The 18,415-nt window shown below is 40.9% G+C and overlaps 1 protein-coding gene across 1 annotated transcript; it reads left to right on the top strand.

The window, feature by feature from the left end:
• Positions 1-2,483: 2,483 nt before the first annotated feature.
• ADH5 (alcohol dehydrogenase 5 (class III), chi polypeptide) lies at positions 2,484-16,205 on the top strand. The gene is made up of 9 exons (XM_037141647.2): positions 2,484-2,590; positions 5,656-5,757; positions 7,413-7,554; positions 9,125-9,212; positions 11,672-11,891; positions 12,333-12,593; positions 13,346-13,481; positions 15,410-15,548; positions 15,901-16,205. The coding sequence occupies exons 1-9, from the start codon at positions 2,579-2,581 to the stop codon at positions 15,923-15,925; spliced, it is 1,125 nt and encodes a 374-aa protein (XP_036997542.2). The 5' UTR covers positions 2,484-2,578; the 3' UTR covers positions 15,926-16,205.
• The last annotated feature ends 2,210 nt before the right edge of the window (positions 16,206-18,415 follow it).

Raw genomic sequence — 18,415 nt, 5'->3', positions numbered from 1 at the left:
AAAGGCAGACAAGATATACTTACTGGGTTAAAAAAGGTGGTTAATAGGCCTGTGGTAATGTATGGTAAGTGTGGGAGAAGGGGAAGTTTTCTATAGTCCTGTGATTAGATCTCAGGCTTTTAGTGATTCTGTGCCCCCTGGATTGTGAACTTCACAATTTCTTCTAGTTTTTTTCCCATTCCCTCAGATGGTACAGGATTTCCAGAGGGCACTGGAGTTGAGTGTCTCCCTCCTTGCTGTCAGTGAAAGTCTAATAACACCTGAGTAGTTCAGGATCTGGTAAAACAGTCTCTCCTGAGGGCAGGCCTTGTTAAGAAGAACAGAATGCTGTGGCATATTTCAAAAATGGCTTCTTTCCCCTTCCCCTGCCAGAAGCAGAAGCGGATTCTTTTCTAATTTTTACTATGAGAAACTGGTAGAGCTCCTAGAGGTAAGAGTCACAGAAGTGTGAAGCTTCCCCTCCCACCCACCATCCTCCTCCCCCAAGCTCAAGAGTCGGTCCTTCTGGGCTTTTTAACTCTCAGACTTACCCCCACTAAGCCTCCAGCAGTTCATCAACTACACCTCATATTTTCCAGCGCCAATACGGGTTTCCCCCCATGGTGGTTTCTGCTCAACAAGTTGTGATTCTCTGTATCTAGCTGTCTCTGCAATTCTAGGCCAGCAGTTCACCCTATCTCACTTCTCTGACAGATTCAAGGAGAGTTTCTGATTTCTCAGTTTGCTCATCTTTTTACTCTTTAGAATGGAGACAACTTCCAAATTCCTTACATGCCAGACCAGAAAGTAAAAGTCCTGTTATTGTGGTAAGCCACAATATGCAAGCGTTGCTTTCCAGAACATAGACATTATATCTGCAATAGGGAAAAGAAAATTAACTCTGCTAAAAAGCTTCCCCCCCCACACACACACACTAGATAAATGCTTGCTGCATTCTAAGCAGAAGTTCTACCATATACAAAGGCCTGGAATTAAGGAAGAGAACAGTTCTTTTAAAAAGTACAAGTGATCCATAAGTTTGAAGCAATACTTGTGTGGTAGAATAGCAGCAGATAAGGATGGAGATATAAGCAGGAACCAGGATATGCAGGGCCTGGCTTGCCCAGCTACAAAGTTTGGATTCTATTCCTCTCCCAGCCCTTGAGGACTTATAACCCGCATCATTCAAAAATTATTAAAAATGAATGGAAATGGCATGGATTGATGTATATTTTGGCAAGATCACTAAGGTGACATTAGTTTAGAAGTGCATTAATTCCAGAGGCCTGGCAACAACAAAACCAAATGAAAGGCTTTTGCAGAAACCCTATGAGAAATTATGAGAGCCTGAACTAATGCATCAGCTGTGGGGAAAAAGAGGAGGCACAAGTTGTGAGTGGTATTTAGGGTTTAGTGACAGTTTGAATGCAGGGGCGGAGAGAGGTGTTGGAGTTGTGATTCCCAGGTTTCTGGCTTGGAAAAGTAGGTGGATGGTGGTACCACACAGACAAAGAAGAGTACCGTTAAGGAGAAAGATGACAAAATGGGTTTTGGACACTCAGTTTGAGATAACTGTGAGATAGCCTAACGGAGACAGATGTTGACCTGGAGCCATCCCGATTCACACTCTGGAGCCTGTCCTTACATAAACAAAAGTTAAAAACTACGGTGTGAATGAGAAGGGGGAAATGAAGGGAAGGAGTTTGAACACGAATTTTGAAATAGCCAATACTTAAGGTAGTACTGAGGGAAAGAAGCCATGGAGAAGACTGGGAAGCAGAGAAGAGAGTGGTCTGTCTGGTAGAGCTATTTTAATACAATTCTGCATTCACAACAACCAAAGTTTACGAGTAAACTGACAACACTGCATTCTCTCTCTATGAACTCCGGTCCACTCTTAAAACGCATCCACATTCCTGAAACTTTTCACTCCTTACTTCCTCTTGCGAACTCCACTCCCCTGTCCTATCGGCCACCAAAAATCCCCCTCACTTTTCAGGAGCAGCTGGAATAGGAGCCTTGGAGGTTTCTTGAATGGGTCCCTCTTTCTGTGTCCCTTTTCATGCTCACGGCTCAGTTTCCCCTCTCGATGGAGTATCTTGAAGGCTGTATCTTACTCATCTTGCATCCTCAGGACAGAGCGCACACAGTGTACACATGCAGGAAGACTATGCAGTCCTCACAGTTCCTCCCGTGCTTCCAGCGAAATTCCTGGTCCCACACCTTCCACACCTCTGGTTTGTAAGTCTTATCTAGGCTGCCTCGGCTAACGTCACTTGGGGAAACCCGTTTCAGACACAGACGGTTTTCGCACCAGGTGTCAGGATTGCCACCAAGCCGCCGCTACCCAGCCCAGCCTACACCCGCTCCAGCCTCGGAGGCTGAGACCAGCTGCTGCCGCTAGAGCGCGCAGCCCTTGCCAGCTCTCGAAAACCCCGCCTCCACGCCAGGGTCCCCGCTGAGGGAGGAGGCCACACGTGCGGGACTCCACCCACGCGCACACGATACTCTCCTTGCGTAGGGCTAGTGGCCTAGACCCGTTGCACGTCCCGGAGGCCCGCCCCGGATGCACGCCGGTCGCTGAGCAGAACCGGAGGACATGGCGAACCAGGTATCACAGGCCAAATCGAGGGCAGGAGCCTGAGGTTAGGAGGGAAAGAAAGCATAGGGTGGAAGCAGATCGCTGGACCTCAGAGCTGGACCTCCGAGCTGAAACGGAGACTCGGAGCAACGGTTCAGTAGGAAGGAGGCTTTGTTTGATCCACGTACTTGGGGAGGGTTTTGCTGCTTCTGGGCGACCGGAACTGGGTGGGGAGTCGGAGAGTGGTCGGTGCTGTGGGTGCTGTTCTGGTGGAAATCGCTCAGGAGGGGCCGCAATTTCCCTACGCAAAGATGAATACAGCAGGTTCTTTTGTTCAAGGTTATTTCATGGATAAAGTTGATGAGATGCCGTAGGAACGTAACTTTTGCTTATATTAAGTAGCCTGTGGGATAATTGGTTTCCTTACTCCTCATTTTGCATAAAGTCGAAGAACCTATCCAGGACTTACTGCCACTTACCCAGGGTCCTACTTGCGGGCGGCTAACCTGTGACCAGAGCCAGTGCTACTAACCTCTAGGTTGCTTATGCTTCATGATAGTAATTTAAAATCGAGCCATTATTATGCCACCGAGGAACGAACGTATTTTAGGAAGACTCCTAGGTCCCCTTGGGTAACGTTTTTGAGTATTTAGGCACCAGAGCTTTTTATCCTCCTTTAATCCACAGAGGTATGGTTCCCAGTTTACATACCAAAAACTGAGGCCTAGAGGTTGGTTGTTAGTGCTTCATGGTCACAACCAAGAGTAGTGAGGCCAGATTCCAATCCATGTCTGTCCCAGTGCAACAGGCCATCCCAGTTCGTGAAACACACATTAGACGATAAAGATAGGAAATACGAATAACATGAATAATTAGGCTGAAGTTGCTTTGCAGACTTTAGAAATTTTCTAGAAACATTTATGGCCTTAAATGTTGGAGTTGAAAAGAAATGGTAAACTCCAGAGGTCTTTTAGACTTAACAGACTGGCACTTGTTTTCCTGTATTACCAAGTGTCTTTGTTTGGAGCAGGTGAAAAATTATTATTCCTGTTATAGTTCAAGTGCTGAAATAGGGTAATTGCCTGTGATTTAGAGTGGAGCTTTTTTGGGGGGTTAGAATTGTCATTGAAACGAAGAGTTGAAAACTTTCAAATACTCTTTAAAAGTCAGGAAGAGGGAGTAAAACTTACATTATGGATGAACTATTTAGTCTTGTTGCTTCAGATCTCTAGTGTATGTGACCTCATTGTTAGTATTCTGAATTTGACTTTTGCAATTTATGGTATATTAAGGTGAAAAAGGATTCCAGTTCAGTGTCTGAATTTTTTGTGCTGTCAAGTTTAACATCTACATTTTAGTTTTAAAAGCAAAATTTCTGGGTTCACCGATTTACACAAGCTACTGGTCCATCTATATCACTGATGTGCTGTAAGACCTATTAAAATATGTAATCCCTGAGTCAGGGGCACCGACCTCTTATCCTTTAAATCGTGTTAAAAAATGATGACAACCTATACAATAGCCATCCGATGTGAATGAATCAAAATTATACCTGTTTTTGCTCTGTCTGGTAGTTCATTTGGTTAGAGTGTCCAGCCAACATGCTAAGGTTTCAGGTTTGATCCCCGGTTAGGGCGCACAGAAGAGTCAAACAATGAATGCATAAATAAGTGGAACATCAAATTGATGTTTCTCTCTCTCTCTCTCCCTCCCTCTTCCTCCTTCACACACCCCACTTTACTCTCTAATATCAATTTTTTAAATATACGTATTTTTGTCAGATTGCTGAAAAATACATATTTTTGGTGTGTTGCAGAATTTTAGTAATCAGTTTATATGTCATGAAATGGAAAAGATTGAAAATCACTGCTCTATATAATTCAACTCTTCCTTCACTCTTTGTTTTATTGCTGCTAATAACTATTAATTTGTTTTTGCAAAGCTGCCCTGTGCCAAAGCCTGTATTAGGAGCTTCATATTTCACTCACTCTTTAGTCACCTTGTTTGTAGGTGTTTTATCATCTTTGTAACTCTCCCTTCTCCTTTGTAATCCCAGTTAAAAAGTGATGCTTTCTCACACTCACCAACCAAAGACACATTCTTTGTCCACTTTTTGCATTCTGTAGCACTTTGTGCCTCTCTCCCTTTAAATCATACTTTTTGGATTACTAACTTTCCAGTCTCCTATAAACCCAGTGGTTTTCAACCTTTGTTCTGTCGACTTGTTTCGTAACCATTGTGTAAACTGCTTAAAACCTTCCTCATTACACTTGATTCTCTGGCAGTGGAGGGGGGTGGACTGACTAGAATCTCTAAGGCAACACTATACTATAGAAATATAATAGGGCTCACATATGCAATTTTAATGTTTCCATTAGCCATATTAAAATGACATTAAAATTGGATTAAAATTAATATATTCAAAATACTATCTCAACATGTGATTGGTATTTTTAAAATACTACTGAAATATTAGCTTTTTTTGTACTGTCTTCAAAATTTGAGTGTACTTTGCACTTACAGCTTAACTCAGTTCAGACTGGCCATTTCTCAAGTGCTCAGTAGCCACAGGTGGCGAATGGACACTGTGTGGAGAGCACAGTTAAAAGGATGGGTGTAGTTTTTTAAAGTTCTCCCATTCTGATACTCCTTCTTACACTCCTTCCAATCCTGCAATTGTGCCTGAGCAAAATAATTTTGTTGGGCACATGTCAAACATTCAGATTCCGTGGGCTCTATGCCAGACCTACTGAATCAGATTCTCTTGGAACCTGTATTCTCAACCTGTTGCTGCTTATGCATTGGAGAGGGTCATGAAATATTAGGTGAATAAAACTGTCAAACAAAAGAGGCCTTTTGTTTGACATCTAGACCATGTAGTCATCTAAATCAAATATTTTAATGAATATTATTTATATGAAATCTAAAAACATGCAAAAACAGTTCTCCATATCGCTTAGAGATACATGTTTCTTTGTGAATCTGATACACTTCCTAAGATTAAAACTCATCAGTATCTAAATTCACTAATAAGCAGTTCATTATTAGTCCAGGTGAATAAACAGCTGTTTTCCTCCCCCGCCCCCTCATTTCAGGTGATCAGGTGCAAGGCTGCGGTCGCCTGGGAGGCCGGAAAGCCACTCTCCATAGAGGAGGTAGAAGTGGCCCCGCCAGAGGCACATGAAGTTCGAATTAAGGTAATTTACATCTGAGACAGTGGAAAAAGAGGCTTAAAATTAGGTCTCTGGATAGATGCATACTCTGAATTCTTCAGAGGATAAATCCCAAAGGAGAGTGTGGAGAACAAGGTATGGAAAGTCATCCAACCTTAGAATCACAGCATCCTCCTCTTACTTTATCCCTGTCACCTTTGCACACTGCGCTCCACCTTTTAGCTCTGGTGTTGGGCTGCACAGCTTTCCCCGGGTATCACTGGATGACTGCATTTTATTGATGTGGCCTAGGTTTCAAGTGACTTTGTAGGATATTCCCCTTTCTTCTGATCCCATACCTTCAAAATGTATGGTGGCACATCAGAAACAAAAGAAGAAATTGTCTTCAGTTTTGTTTGAGGAGACTTCAAATAAGACTTGGTTAGAAGCTCCTGATCAACTAGAATAACAATCAGTGAGGTCAGCATGATTAGAGAGCGTTAAATACTGACTCGCAGACAGGGCTAGAGTTCAGGGGATGTGTTCATTACTCTAGTGCTTCTTGATCTCTGCTGTGGCAGAGAAGGAAAGTATCCCAGGAGGGAGGCATGTTGCATAAGGCAACCATTTGGATGTTTTTAACATTCTCCTCTGTATTTGTTTTCGTATAAAGTTAATGCTTTAAATTGGTGATCATTGAATAAAACTAACTTTCTAGAAAAATCAGCTCTTTTTGCTGTAAATTAGAGTAAACGTCCACCACCCCAACTCCAGATGCACAGCACCTGTACACAAACTGGCTTGTGCTCCCAGGGTAACTAACATGTTTTAGGTCAGGAAGCACAGAGTCGGATAACTTTTTAAGGCCTTTTTCAGCCCAGACCCAGGAATCCAAAATCTTAAAATAGCTAAATTCAGAAATTAACTTGATTGTGATTTTGCCACCAAAAAAGAAAATGTTTGTCTGGAGTGCACGGAGCACAGTGAGTTCAGCTGTCTTCCCTAGGGAACTACTAACAAATAGCAAAGAGTGTTATATTCTAAGTGGGTCTGTAGGTAAAAAGCAGGAAAGTGTAAATACTCTCCAAGGCTTTTCCGTTCTGTGCTCTTTTAGTGGTTTGGAAAGATATCAGATTCTTGAAAGTGAGAGAGAGAGAGGTATAACGGGCTTGTGGAAGCAGAATTTGTGTGTGTGTGTGGCTGCTAAAAAGGAGTTGGTTCCACTAAAAGCTTTGAGTTTTGGCGCACACCAGCAGGCTGGCATATTTCAAAAATTGTCCAGGCCTTTTTGTCCAGAAATCACACTCCCCAGCTGTCGTGAAGAGGCCAGCAGTGAGATGTCCCTGCACACGGTGCCGTTCCTCTTCACACCCCCGGGCACAAGTGCCCATACAGTCTCCTTGCTTTGTCTTGCTAAAATGTACTGAAAAGGAGAGTGGGTGCACCGTCCTTCCTCACATGTAAATAAACTAGTACACCTAGGTACTGCTTTTTTACAAAGCTGCCAGTGCTAGTTGTTAGGACGCAGTCTACTTGTAAGCACATACCGATGTCAGGGAGGGTAGAAGATGAAAAGAAATGTATCTCAGAATCAATGAAATACGGTGTTTAAGGAAAAGTGCCTTTCCATTGACCTCTGCCTCACTCTGAGCTACTTGCACACACACTCTTACACACTCTCTGTCTGACTGTCCTGCTAGATCATTGCCACTGCGGTGTGTCACACTGATGCCTACACCCTGAGTGGGGCTGATCCGGAAGGGAGTTTTCCAGTGATCTTGGGACACGAAGGTGCTGGAATTGTGGAAAGTGTTGGCGAAGGAGTTACTAAGCTGAAAGCAGGTAAGAGGGTGTTTGAGCCACTTATTTTACAATGTTGGCTTATTTCTATAGGGAACTAATGTTTCTGATAAACTACTTATGGTTTATTTATGAATAAGTTATCACCTAAGAAAGTTGTCAGCTTCTCCAAGGAGGACATACAGAACATCCAGAGACACGTGAAGAGATGCTCAATATCGTTAGCTATCAGAGAGATGCAAATTAAAACCACAATGAGATACCACTTTACACCAGTCAGGATGGCTATTATAAACAAAGCAACAAACAACAAATGTTGGAGAGGGTGTGGGGAAAAGGGGACCTTAGTTCACTGTTGGTAGGATTGCAGACTGGTACAACCATTATGGAAAACAGTATGGACTTTTCTCAGAAAAATAAAAATTGACCTGCCTTTTGACCCAGCAATTCCACTGCTAGGATTATATCCTAAGAATCCCAAAACATCATTTTCAAAGAACCTATGCACCACAATGTTCATAGCAGCACAATTTACAATAGCCAAGGGTTGCAAGCAACCTAGGTGCCCGTCAGTGAATGAATGGATCGAAAAATTGTGGTACATATACACAATGGAATTCTATGCAGCAGAGAGAAAGAAGGAGCTACTACCCTTTGCAACAACATGGATGGAACTGGAAAGCATTATGCTGAGTGAAATAGGCCAGAGGTTGAAAGACAAATACCATATGATCTCACCTTTGATAGGAAGCTAAACAACAAAACTAACAAGCAAGCAGAATAAAAACAAAAACACCGAAATAGAGAACAAGGGGACAGTGACCAGAGGGGAGAGGGAAGGGAATTTAAGGGGGAAAAAAGGGGAGGGATTTGGAGGAATAAATAGGAAGGACACAGGGACGAGAACTAAGGGGGGGTGGAAATGGGAGGGAGGTGGGGAACATGGGGTGGGGGAGGCTGGGATGGGAGAAATAGACAAAAAACTGTACTTGAAAAATAACTAAATAAAATTAATTTTAAAAAAAGAAAGTTGTCAAGACTCATTTTATTTCTCACCCAGGAAGCACAAACAGAGGGGAGGTCAGAAGTAGATTGGTAGTCTTTTGTGTGGAAAATAATACAATAATTAATACATAATAATACAGAGTAAACTCTTAAGTATTCACAAGTAATAGTACAAGAATATAAGCACTGTTTCGCATACTCACAACTGTAAACTTCCTTTTGCCCACACTGTATTTGATGCTTTTTTTCCCTATGATTTGCCAACTGCTGTTCATCTGAAGCAGTAAAAAACCTTTCCAAAGCCAGTTTTGCCCAATTAAGCAAAAATTTTTCAAAATGGATCGGTGACTCAGTATTTTGAGGCACATGACCCTTTGTTCTCCAGATCCTGTTTTAAAAGTTTCCTTTAACAAAAATTCTGCCTTGCATTTTCTGCAGAGTCAGGCAATATCTGAATGATGTTGGGTAGGTGAAGTTCTAAGGTTTGAAGTTGCTGAACTTCCAAAGCCGAATGAGTTGACAGGAATGGGAATTTGCAGGGGCTGGTACACTCATTTAGACACAGACACCAACTCTCCAGGATAAAGCCTTTGCATCTGTTTTCCAGGTGACACTGTCATCCCACTTTACATCCCGCAGTGTGGGGAGTGCAAATTTTGTCGGAATCCTAAAACGAACCTCTGCCAGAAGATAAGGTTAGTATCATTTTATTTTATTCTTTAAACGAGGTCATCTTAATGATAAGTGTATGGCTATTTATACAGGACATTCTGCATGAATTACTTCATTCCCTCTTTATAACAACTTCAGTATCATCATTATATTCCAGTTTTCAGAGGTGAGAAAGTTAAGTAAGACTAAGAAATTAAGTGGTTTGCCAAGTATTGTCAGCTAGTAAGAGAGAAAACTGAATTTTCTGAACTCATTCTCTTTCCTTAACACTAGGCTAAGTTTGCCAACGTGTGTAATAAGGAGGGACATGCTTATGAAACTGGATGGAATCATTTTTATGTCCACTTTATTGTCCATGAAACCGAAATAATAAAACTTATTTTATAAGATAACTGGGAAGACTACAAGAGATAACATAACCTCTTAACACAGAAAAGGTAGTTACTTTATTGAGGTATGCTAAAACAACTGTTAAAGAACTACTTTGAGGCAGTTTATGATTTTCTTATTTATGTTTCCTTGTTTGTTTTTTTATTGAAGTCATACAGACATATAATAAAGTACTTAAAGTATACAAATCTTAAGTGTGCAGCTCAATGAATTTTTCTGTATATACATACCTAATGGTTATAACTATCACCTAGATCAAGACAGAGAGCCTCGCCCTGGCCGGTGTGGCTCAGTCGGTTGGAGTGTCCTGTGTCGGGAGGGTGATGGGTTGGACTCTTAGTCAGCGCGCATACCTAGATTGAGGATCCAATCCCCTGTCTGGGTACCTACGGGAGACAGCCAGTCAATGCTTCTCTCACATCAATGTTTCTCTTCCTTCCTCTCTCCCTTCTGTCTCCAAAGCAGTGAGAAAAAGTTGTTGGGTGAGGATTTTAAAAAAGAGAGGGTCCTTCCAACACCCCACAGAGTCCTTCATGTGCCCTCTAAGTAAACACCTGCCTTCCTCAAAGATTGCCAGTGTTGTGATTTCTTTCACTGTAGAACTTCTTATAAGTAGTTATGCATTGTGTGCTCTCGTCTGGTTTCTTTCATTCATAATGTCTGGGAGATGTGTCCAAGTTGCTGTTCTCCATTCAAGTGCCCCAGCATTGGCATGCTGAGTCATAGGGCGCGCGCTCACCAGCAGTGTGTGGGGGATCCATTTGTTCTTGCATTTGTTTTCTAATGCCGTCAACACAATTAGTTTATATTTTTGGAAAACAAGATTCCATTTGTTTATAGCATAAATCCAATTACTTTTAGCAGAACTAAAATCACAACAAAAACTAGTTATTTTCAAAGAGAATATCAAATAGCCTGAAAAATTTTGCCTCATGTGGCTGTCTCATGGGCTTTGTAACCTTTAGAGGGACAAGTCTTTTCACAGCTTAAAATGTGCCCTACGTCACCTTTGCTTGTGATCTCCTCCAGGAAGAAGTGACTACTTACTAAGGAGGACTACACAAACAAGTCGTCATATACAGAGAGAACAGTTACTTATAGTACACCTTTGTCACCTGTTTGCTCTGTATTTCTGGTCATATTTTTGTTTTTCTCTCAAAGGACATATATTTCCTCTTGAATCCAGAGGCAATCCATTTTGCTTCCTCTGTATTTGTTGATTCATATATGTTCCAAAGGATTTGTCCACAAGGGTGAATCAAATTATTGTTCATTTTCATTATAAATAACATATTCGTTCAGCACCGTGTGCCACGCACAGTGTTAACGCTTTACGTAACATCTCATCTGATTTGTTAGCAACTCTGCAGTTCTGGTGAGGAAGCTGAGGCACCGAGGCTCATTAACTTGCCCAAGATCATGCAGGACTTGAACCCGAGTGTGTCTGACTTTAAGGCTCATTCTCCTAAGCAAGATATTACATCACCTATATATTTAGAATATCAAAAATAATTTTTGTTACCATAAGTCCTATTGGTTGCCTTTGTGAATTTGTTCTCCCACCCTCATCCTCTTTGCTATAACCAACTACACGAGCAAAAAACTAAGTGAAGAGAAAAAACCAGCTTGAATCCTTGAGGACTGTTACACTTTTGAAAAAGTCCTCCCGAAAGATCTTAGTTACCCAGTTGGTCCATCTGTTGTCTTCAGCCGAATGGATCGCTGTGTGTGGGTGCTGGATTTGGCTTTATGCTTTGTGAAGTTACATTTGCTCACAGAGTTTTAGGATAGAATTTTAAAATAATTACATCTGATCCATAAGTTGTACTCGTTAAAAATTATTTTAATACTCTGATAATAAGATCCAGAAGGATATTGAATGTTGGAAAAGATACGTAAGGTTTAAATCTCTTAAGTTTCCCTAATAAGACATTGCTGAAAGATACTAAATTATTAATACATTTATTAAAAGTTGGACTTTTGGTCTTAGCATACTCTTTATTAGTCATTATTTTTAAAACTGATTTCTTTTTCTTATGGGTTTTAGGAAACCTAATTCTACCCTGCCTTTTTCCTTTCTTATTTTCTTTAGAGTCACTCAAGGAAAAGGATTAATGCCAGATGGCACTAGCAGATTTACTTGCAAAGGAAAGACAATTTTACATTACATGGGAACCAGCACATTCTCTGAATACACAGTTGTGGCTGATATCTCTGTTGCTAAAATTGATCCTTTGGCACCTTTGGATAAAGTCTGCCTCCTGGGTTGTGGCATTTCGACTGGTTATGGAGCTGCTGTAAACACTGCCAAGGTAAGTATTGGCCTGGCTTTTAGCTTCGCCTTCTAATTTGATTAAAAAAAAAAAAAACAACTTTGTTGGAGTAATGACATCATCCTAATCTGTAGGAAACCTAGTGATTTGCCCTGACTGGTGTGGCATCATTCTGCAAATAGAGCAGTAGCCGATTTGATCCCTGGTCAGAGCACATGCCTGGGTTGTGAGTCAGGTTCCCAGTCGGGGAATTGCTAGAGGCAAACCGATCAACCAACAGGTGTTTCTCTCACACATCGATGTGTCTCACCTTTATTGATGTTTCTTTCCCTCTCTTTTTCCCTCCCTTCCCCTCTTTCTAAAAGTTAAATACAGTCTTAAAGACAAAGGAAGGGAGGAAGGAAGGAAAGAAAAGGAGAGAAACCTAGTGATTTTCTTGACTTCTGTTTAAGGAGTACCTCATAGAATGTCTTCTAATAGGTGGAGCCTGGCTCTACTTGTGCCGTGTTTGGCCTAGGAGGAGTTGGACTGGCGGTTATCATGGGCTGTAAGGTGGCTGGCGCATCCCGGATCATCGGTGTGGACATCAATAAAGATAAATTCGCAAGGGCCAAGGAGTTTGGAGCATCTGAATGTATCAGCCCTCAGGACTTCAGTAAACCCATCCAGGAAGTGATCATTGAGATGACTGATGGGGGAGTGGACTATTCCTTTGAGTGTATCGGCAATGTGAAGGTCATGGTGAGTACACTTGGTTTCATTCCTTTCTCTTTCTCTCTTCTGTGTGTGTTTGTGTGTAACTGCTTTTTTAATGGAATTTTCTTAATTGAGATTTAACATTGTTTTGTTTTTGGAAAGGAAAAGTCTCTTGTAAGAATTATTCTAATACAAGAAAGGAAAAATAATCATTTGAACTACAAGTAGGAAATGACACAAGAATGACTCAGGAAAGGATTAAGAAAATGTTTCCTTGCTTTTCAGTGTATGTCAAACCTTAGAGGATGTCTGCCTAAACAAAGGGCAAAATGATGACATTGTGGAGAGCGTGAGCTTTGAAATCAGATAGGCATCCACACACGAAGTCAGTGGTCGAGGGCAGCGACCTGACTTCCCTAAACCTGAGTTTCCTCATGTGTGAAATATGGACAGTAACTGCACCTACTTGACACAAAGGAGACATTCAGCAAAAATATTAGTGTTGTGTGCCTGCTTGTTTTATTAAAGTCTTTAGAATTTTGAGGTAGTATTTACTTTTAAAAATGGACAGCAAGTAAAAGCTTTAAATTTCTTCAATTTGTGTTACTGTTTAGCTAAATTAATAAGTTTTTAAATACTTGTTAATATGCTGAACAATCCAAAGCTTGCTTAAAAAAACAGTCCATTTTTTTAGCAAGCTTTGTGAAACTACCCTCTCCCCGCAGAAGTTTCTGGGGAAGCCGATGTTCTCGGCAAAATGCACTGACTTCTGTGTTTGGTCCTCTTTGTGCCTGCAGAGGGCAGCACTGGAGGCCTGCCACAAAGGCTGGGGCGTCAGCGTGGTGGTGGGCGTGGCCGCCTCAGGTGAAGAAATCGCCACTCGTCCATTCCAGCTGGTAACGGGCCGCACGTGGAAAGGCACTGCCTTTGGAGGTAGTTTGTTGGACAGGATGAGTACATTTTCTCTCTGATTTCCACTGGCAGTGTTTTCATTCCAGGCCAGTTTTCTTGTTTTAACAATAATTTTTGTGGGTTACTTTCTCATCTCGAGTTGTCGCATACAACGCTATTTTAATAGGACATTTTCCCCTGGAGCTGAGGAGGTGCTCAGCTTCTCCTAAGGCTCAAGGCAACACTTTACACACTTAAAAAAATTAATATTATCTTCACGAGGCTATAGTTGGGGGTAGGTCAGGCTGAGAGGTTGGTTGCAGGGTAAGCAAACTATGGTGTCATCTGTACTGTGTCATTTTGTGGAGGTTACGGGCATGTTTCACGCATTTTTCTGGAGAGTACAGTGCTCACTGGGTAGAATAACACCTCTGTCCAAATAGTGCTGATTTCAGCAGTATCCAATACTAAATCTTAAACTGAAAACTTAAAGTTAGCCACACCTTACACCAAAATTAAAAAGCTGCCAGACTGATGATTTTTCCTTTGTGTGATCCTAAAAAGTACATGGTTGTTTGGGGTTGCCTACGTTTTGATAGGTTTTTCAAAAAATACATTTTTACATCCTCTTAAGAAAAAGATCACATAGCATAAGTTTTCAATGATCTGTGTTTAACAAGTATCTGTTAACATCCCCTCGCTTATATTATGCCAGGTTTTTGAAAGAAGAAAAGATTACAATAGTACACTAAAATGAATTTGGCCAAAGTTTTCCTTCTTTATACTGTACAGTTTGCTGTAGCAGTATCAGCCGATTAAGCCCTCCTTTCCAAGTCCATGGGTGTATACTGAACTTGAGTGTCTCAGGAGAGACTTCTAAAGCCACATGTGCCACTCAGAGGCATCATCTCAGGATCCACAGCTGGGTTTGAAGGGCTTTTAAGCCTGGGTGACTGAGCCATGGGGGTTGTAGGAACCTCTTGCCGAAGCCTCATCCTAACTGGGAAATAAGCTGGAGCATTGGGGCCCCAGGGCGTTGTTAAAATAAGACCCACAGATGGAAATAGACATTTTGGTCTAGAGTTGTAGTTGTCTCAGTTAACAGGAGTTTTAAAAGGGAAAGAAAAAGCCCGCAACTTGGTAAAAGATGTAAGGAGGGAGATTCAGGAAAAGCTCAAAGGAGCTTTGAAATATGGTTCAAAGCATCCCTGATTTAACAAGTAGGAAGGTGCCCTGGCTGGGGTGGCTCAGTGGATTGAGCACTGGCCTATGAAGCAAAGGGTCGCCAGTTTGATTCCCAGTCTAGGGCACATGCCTGAGCAGACCAGGTCCCCAGTAGAGGGCGTGTGAGAGGCAACTATACAGTGATGTTTACCCGCCCTCTTTCTCCCTCCCTTCCCCTCTCTAAAAGTAAATAAAATCTTTTAAAATATATATATATAAATTAAAAGTAGGAAGGCTGTTTTGTTGATTTATTGCTTCCTCAATAATAAGTGAAAAATTGAAGGACCCGATATTCTACTTTGCTTTCAGTTTTATTTTTCTATTCTGAGATGCTATCCCCATTTGTTGTTGAATTTAAAACCAAAGAAATAGTCATGTGTCACATCAGTATTTTTCTTCCTTGAATTTCATTATTACAGAAATCTTTGTTGTTGTGGACCTAATAAATAAGCTTGTTCTAAGACTCACGGAGTTCCATCCTGGGTAGTCTGGAGGTCTCGATTGAGACTTAATGAGATTTTAATGAATAAGTATTGAAAAAGGAAATACTAAAAAGGCATTTACTTTTTTCTTAACTAATGATGTGCATTAAATTCTGTCTTATGTCTATACTAATTTTGAAGTTTTTCATTTGTCTTCAATGAAAAAAATTTATTCTCAAGGTCTTTGTTTATCCTACAAAGTAATGAGCATACTGTAGAGACTTGTTGAAGAAATTAATGAATAGATGTTATGATTTCTTTTAGGATGGAAGAGTGTAGAAAGTGTCCCAAAGTTGGTGTCTGAATATATGTCCAAAAAAATAAAAGTTGATGAATTCGTGACTCACAATCTGTCATTTGACCAAATTAACAAAGCCTTTGAACTGTTGCATGCAGGAAAGAGGTAAGCTTCCTATTTAGTTAAATATTATGGAATATAGGGAGGATTTGAGATGTATGGAGGAAGAGGGTTTAAAAAAATACAATTTTGCCCTGGACAGGTGCTTAGTTGTCCCATGCACAAAAGGTTGCAGCTTTGACACATCGAGGTTGCGGGTTCTGTCCCCAGTTGGGACACTTATGGGGAGCAACCAGTCAGTGTTTCTCTCTCACACCGATGTTCCTCTCTCCCCCTACCTCTCTCTAAAACCAATAAACACATCCTTAGATGAAAACTTTAAAATATATCTGTAATTTTTTAATGTTCTTCAGAGATACTGTTCAAAACCTGTCTATATTATTTCTTTCTCTTACAGCATCCGAACCGTTGTAAAGTTTTAAATTCAAAAGAAGAAAATATGTCCATCCTTATAAGTGAATCATATTTTCTTATTGGAGCAGCAAGACAAGCAGGGAGAAGCTCTTCCAAGTTCACAGCGTCCTGGACTTTCAGTAACCCACTCTGGGGAATAATGTTTTCTGTATAATTAATATAGCTCCAATCAGGTATAAGGCTAATACCATCATACATCCATTTCCTAGACTCTCCTTCACATGAATAATTGCTAGCTTATTAAGGAATATTTTAACATAATAAAAGTAATTTAGGCATATGTGTTTATCTCTGTCTCCTGCTGAATTTATTCTCACAGTTCTCTCCCCATTATCTTTATTCTTTAAAGGAAAGATGGAGGAAACAGGACAATAGTGTTTATGAACCTCATCCTCTGCTTTCCTCTGGAACTTTGACTTCCCTTGACTAAAGAATAGATTTCCTTAAGTCATCCGTGGCAAAGTTACTCAGAACCCAAGTCAGCTTCTGTGAAATTATCTTCTTGAGGGCAGGTACTAGGACTTGTTCAAACTTACATACCCCCAGTTCCCAGTATGGTATCCAGCCCACAGTGAGCTCTAACATTCATTGTTGAAACTACCTTCTATACATAAGTGTACGTGTGTTTTTAGCTCTATGCACTATTTCAAGATTATAAAAATTACAGTTATTTACGTACTGAATTTCCAAGTTCCCAGCACTCAGCAAAATTTAACATTTTACCACGTGCAGACACATTGCCTTTTCAGAGGTGGTCACCATTTAGAATTTAGTGTTTATCAGTCTCATGCCTGTTATGCTTTTACTACACAATCAATCATACAGTAAATCCTCACTTCATATCAATGGAGTCTTGAAAACTGCAACTTTAAGCAAGAGGATGCATAATAAAACAAGTTTTTCCACATGTGAACTGATAAAAACAACAGCTAAGTTCCTGTAGCATATTTCTAGTCACAAAAACATCACCAAACTTCTAAGACTAAAGACTTCTAAGACTTCTATGATTAAACACTGAAATATATGTGAGGCATACATACGTTTAAGGAAGATGAGTAAAAAGAAGTCAGGTGGTAATTTTCCAACCCACTTACTCCAGCTCAGTGTCATGGGTGGCCAGAGCATTTCCCTGCAGCTCAGGAGACAAGGCAGGACCCCACCCTGGACAGGAAGCCCTAAGTGCATATTCACAAGCACTTCTACTCATCCTGGGAAAATACAGACAAGCCATTTACCTCATGCACATCTTCGGGATGTGGGAGGAAACCAGAATCCCCAGAGAAAACACAGAGACAAAGAGAATGTACCAACCTCACACAGACAGTGGCCCTAGTGGGGATTTTTTTTTTCTTAGAACAAAATAAAGAAAACCAAGTTACTCAAGGGTGTGCTTACCTTGTTTTTACTGCACTTCACTTTATTGTGCGTCCCAGATACTGGGTTGTTTCTGTTTTGTTTTTTGTTTCACAAATTGAATGTTTATGGCAACCATGTGTTGAGCAAGTTGTGAGCATGTTTATCAGCATCATTTTCCAACAGCATTTGCTCACTGTGTGTCTGTCACATTTTGGTAATTCTCGAAATATTTCAGACAGCAACTCTCTAATGGGCCTGGGCAAAGTAAATTGAAAACCTAGAAAGGATTTGCCATTTAGATGCCACTAAGAACTTTCCTGACTCCTGTGAAGAGGTGAAAATAGCAAACAGGAATTTGGAAGTAGTTGATTCCAGCTCTCATGGGTGACTGGGGTTCAAGACATCAGTGGAGGAAGCAAGTGCAGATGTGGGAACAGCAAGAGAACTAGAATTAGGAGCCTGAAGTTGTGGCTGAATTGCTACAATCCCACGAGAAAACTAACAGAGGTATTACTTCTTAGGAATGAGCAAAGAAAGTGGTCTCGAGATGGAATCTACTGGTGAAGATGCTGTGAAGATTGTTGAAATGTCCACAAAAGATTCAGAGTATCACCTAAACCTAGCTGATAGGACAGCAGCAGAGTTTGAGAGGATTGACTTCAATTTTGAAAGAAGTTCTGTGGGTAAAATGCTATCGAACAGCATGAAGTGCTACAGAGAAATTGTTATAAAAGGAAGAGACAACTGATGTGGCAACTTCGTTGTCTTCTTATGTTAAGGGGTTGCCACAGCCGCCCCACCTTTCCGCAACCACCACCCTGATCCGGCAGTGGCCATCTACGTGAAGGCAAGCCCCTCAACCCACAAAATGATTACTACTCACTGAAGGCTCAGAGGATGGTTAGCACTTTTTCGCAATATTTTTAAGATTTGTACATTCTTTTTTCAGATATAATACTATTGCACTTAATACATTACAGTGTAATGTAAACTTTTATATGTATATAAATTTGTGTGATTTGCTTATTGCATTGGTCTGGAACTGAACCTATAATATCTGAGGTATGCCTGGACATATCCATAAGCCCTCTAGTCTTCAGTGTTGTGCATCATTTAAAACTGATACCGTCCCATTCTGCAGC

The sequence above is a fragment of the Artibeus jamaicensis genome, unplaced genomic scaffold (assembly GCF_021234435.1).
Source record: "Artibeus jamaicensis isolate MK-2021 breed Jamaican fruit bat unplaced genomic scaffold, CSHL_Jam_final contig_452, whole genome shotgun sequence".
Taxonomy (NCBI): Eukaryota; Metazoa; Chordata; class Mammalia; order Chiroptera; family Phyllostomidae; genus Artibeus; species Artibeus jamaicensis.
The sequence above is the reverse complement of the archived record's forward strand: the minus strand, read 5'-3'. Positions and strand labels throughout refer to the sequence as shown.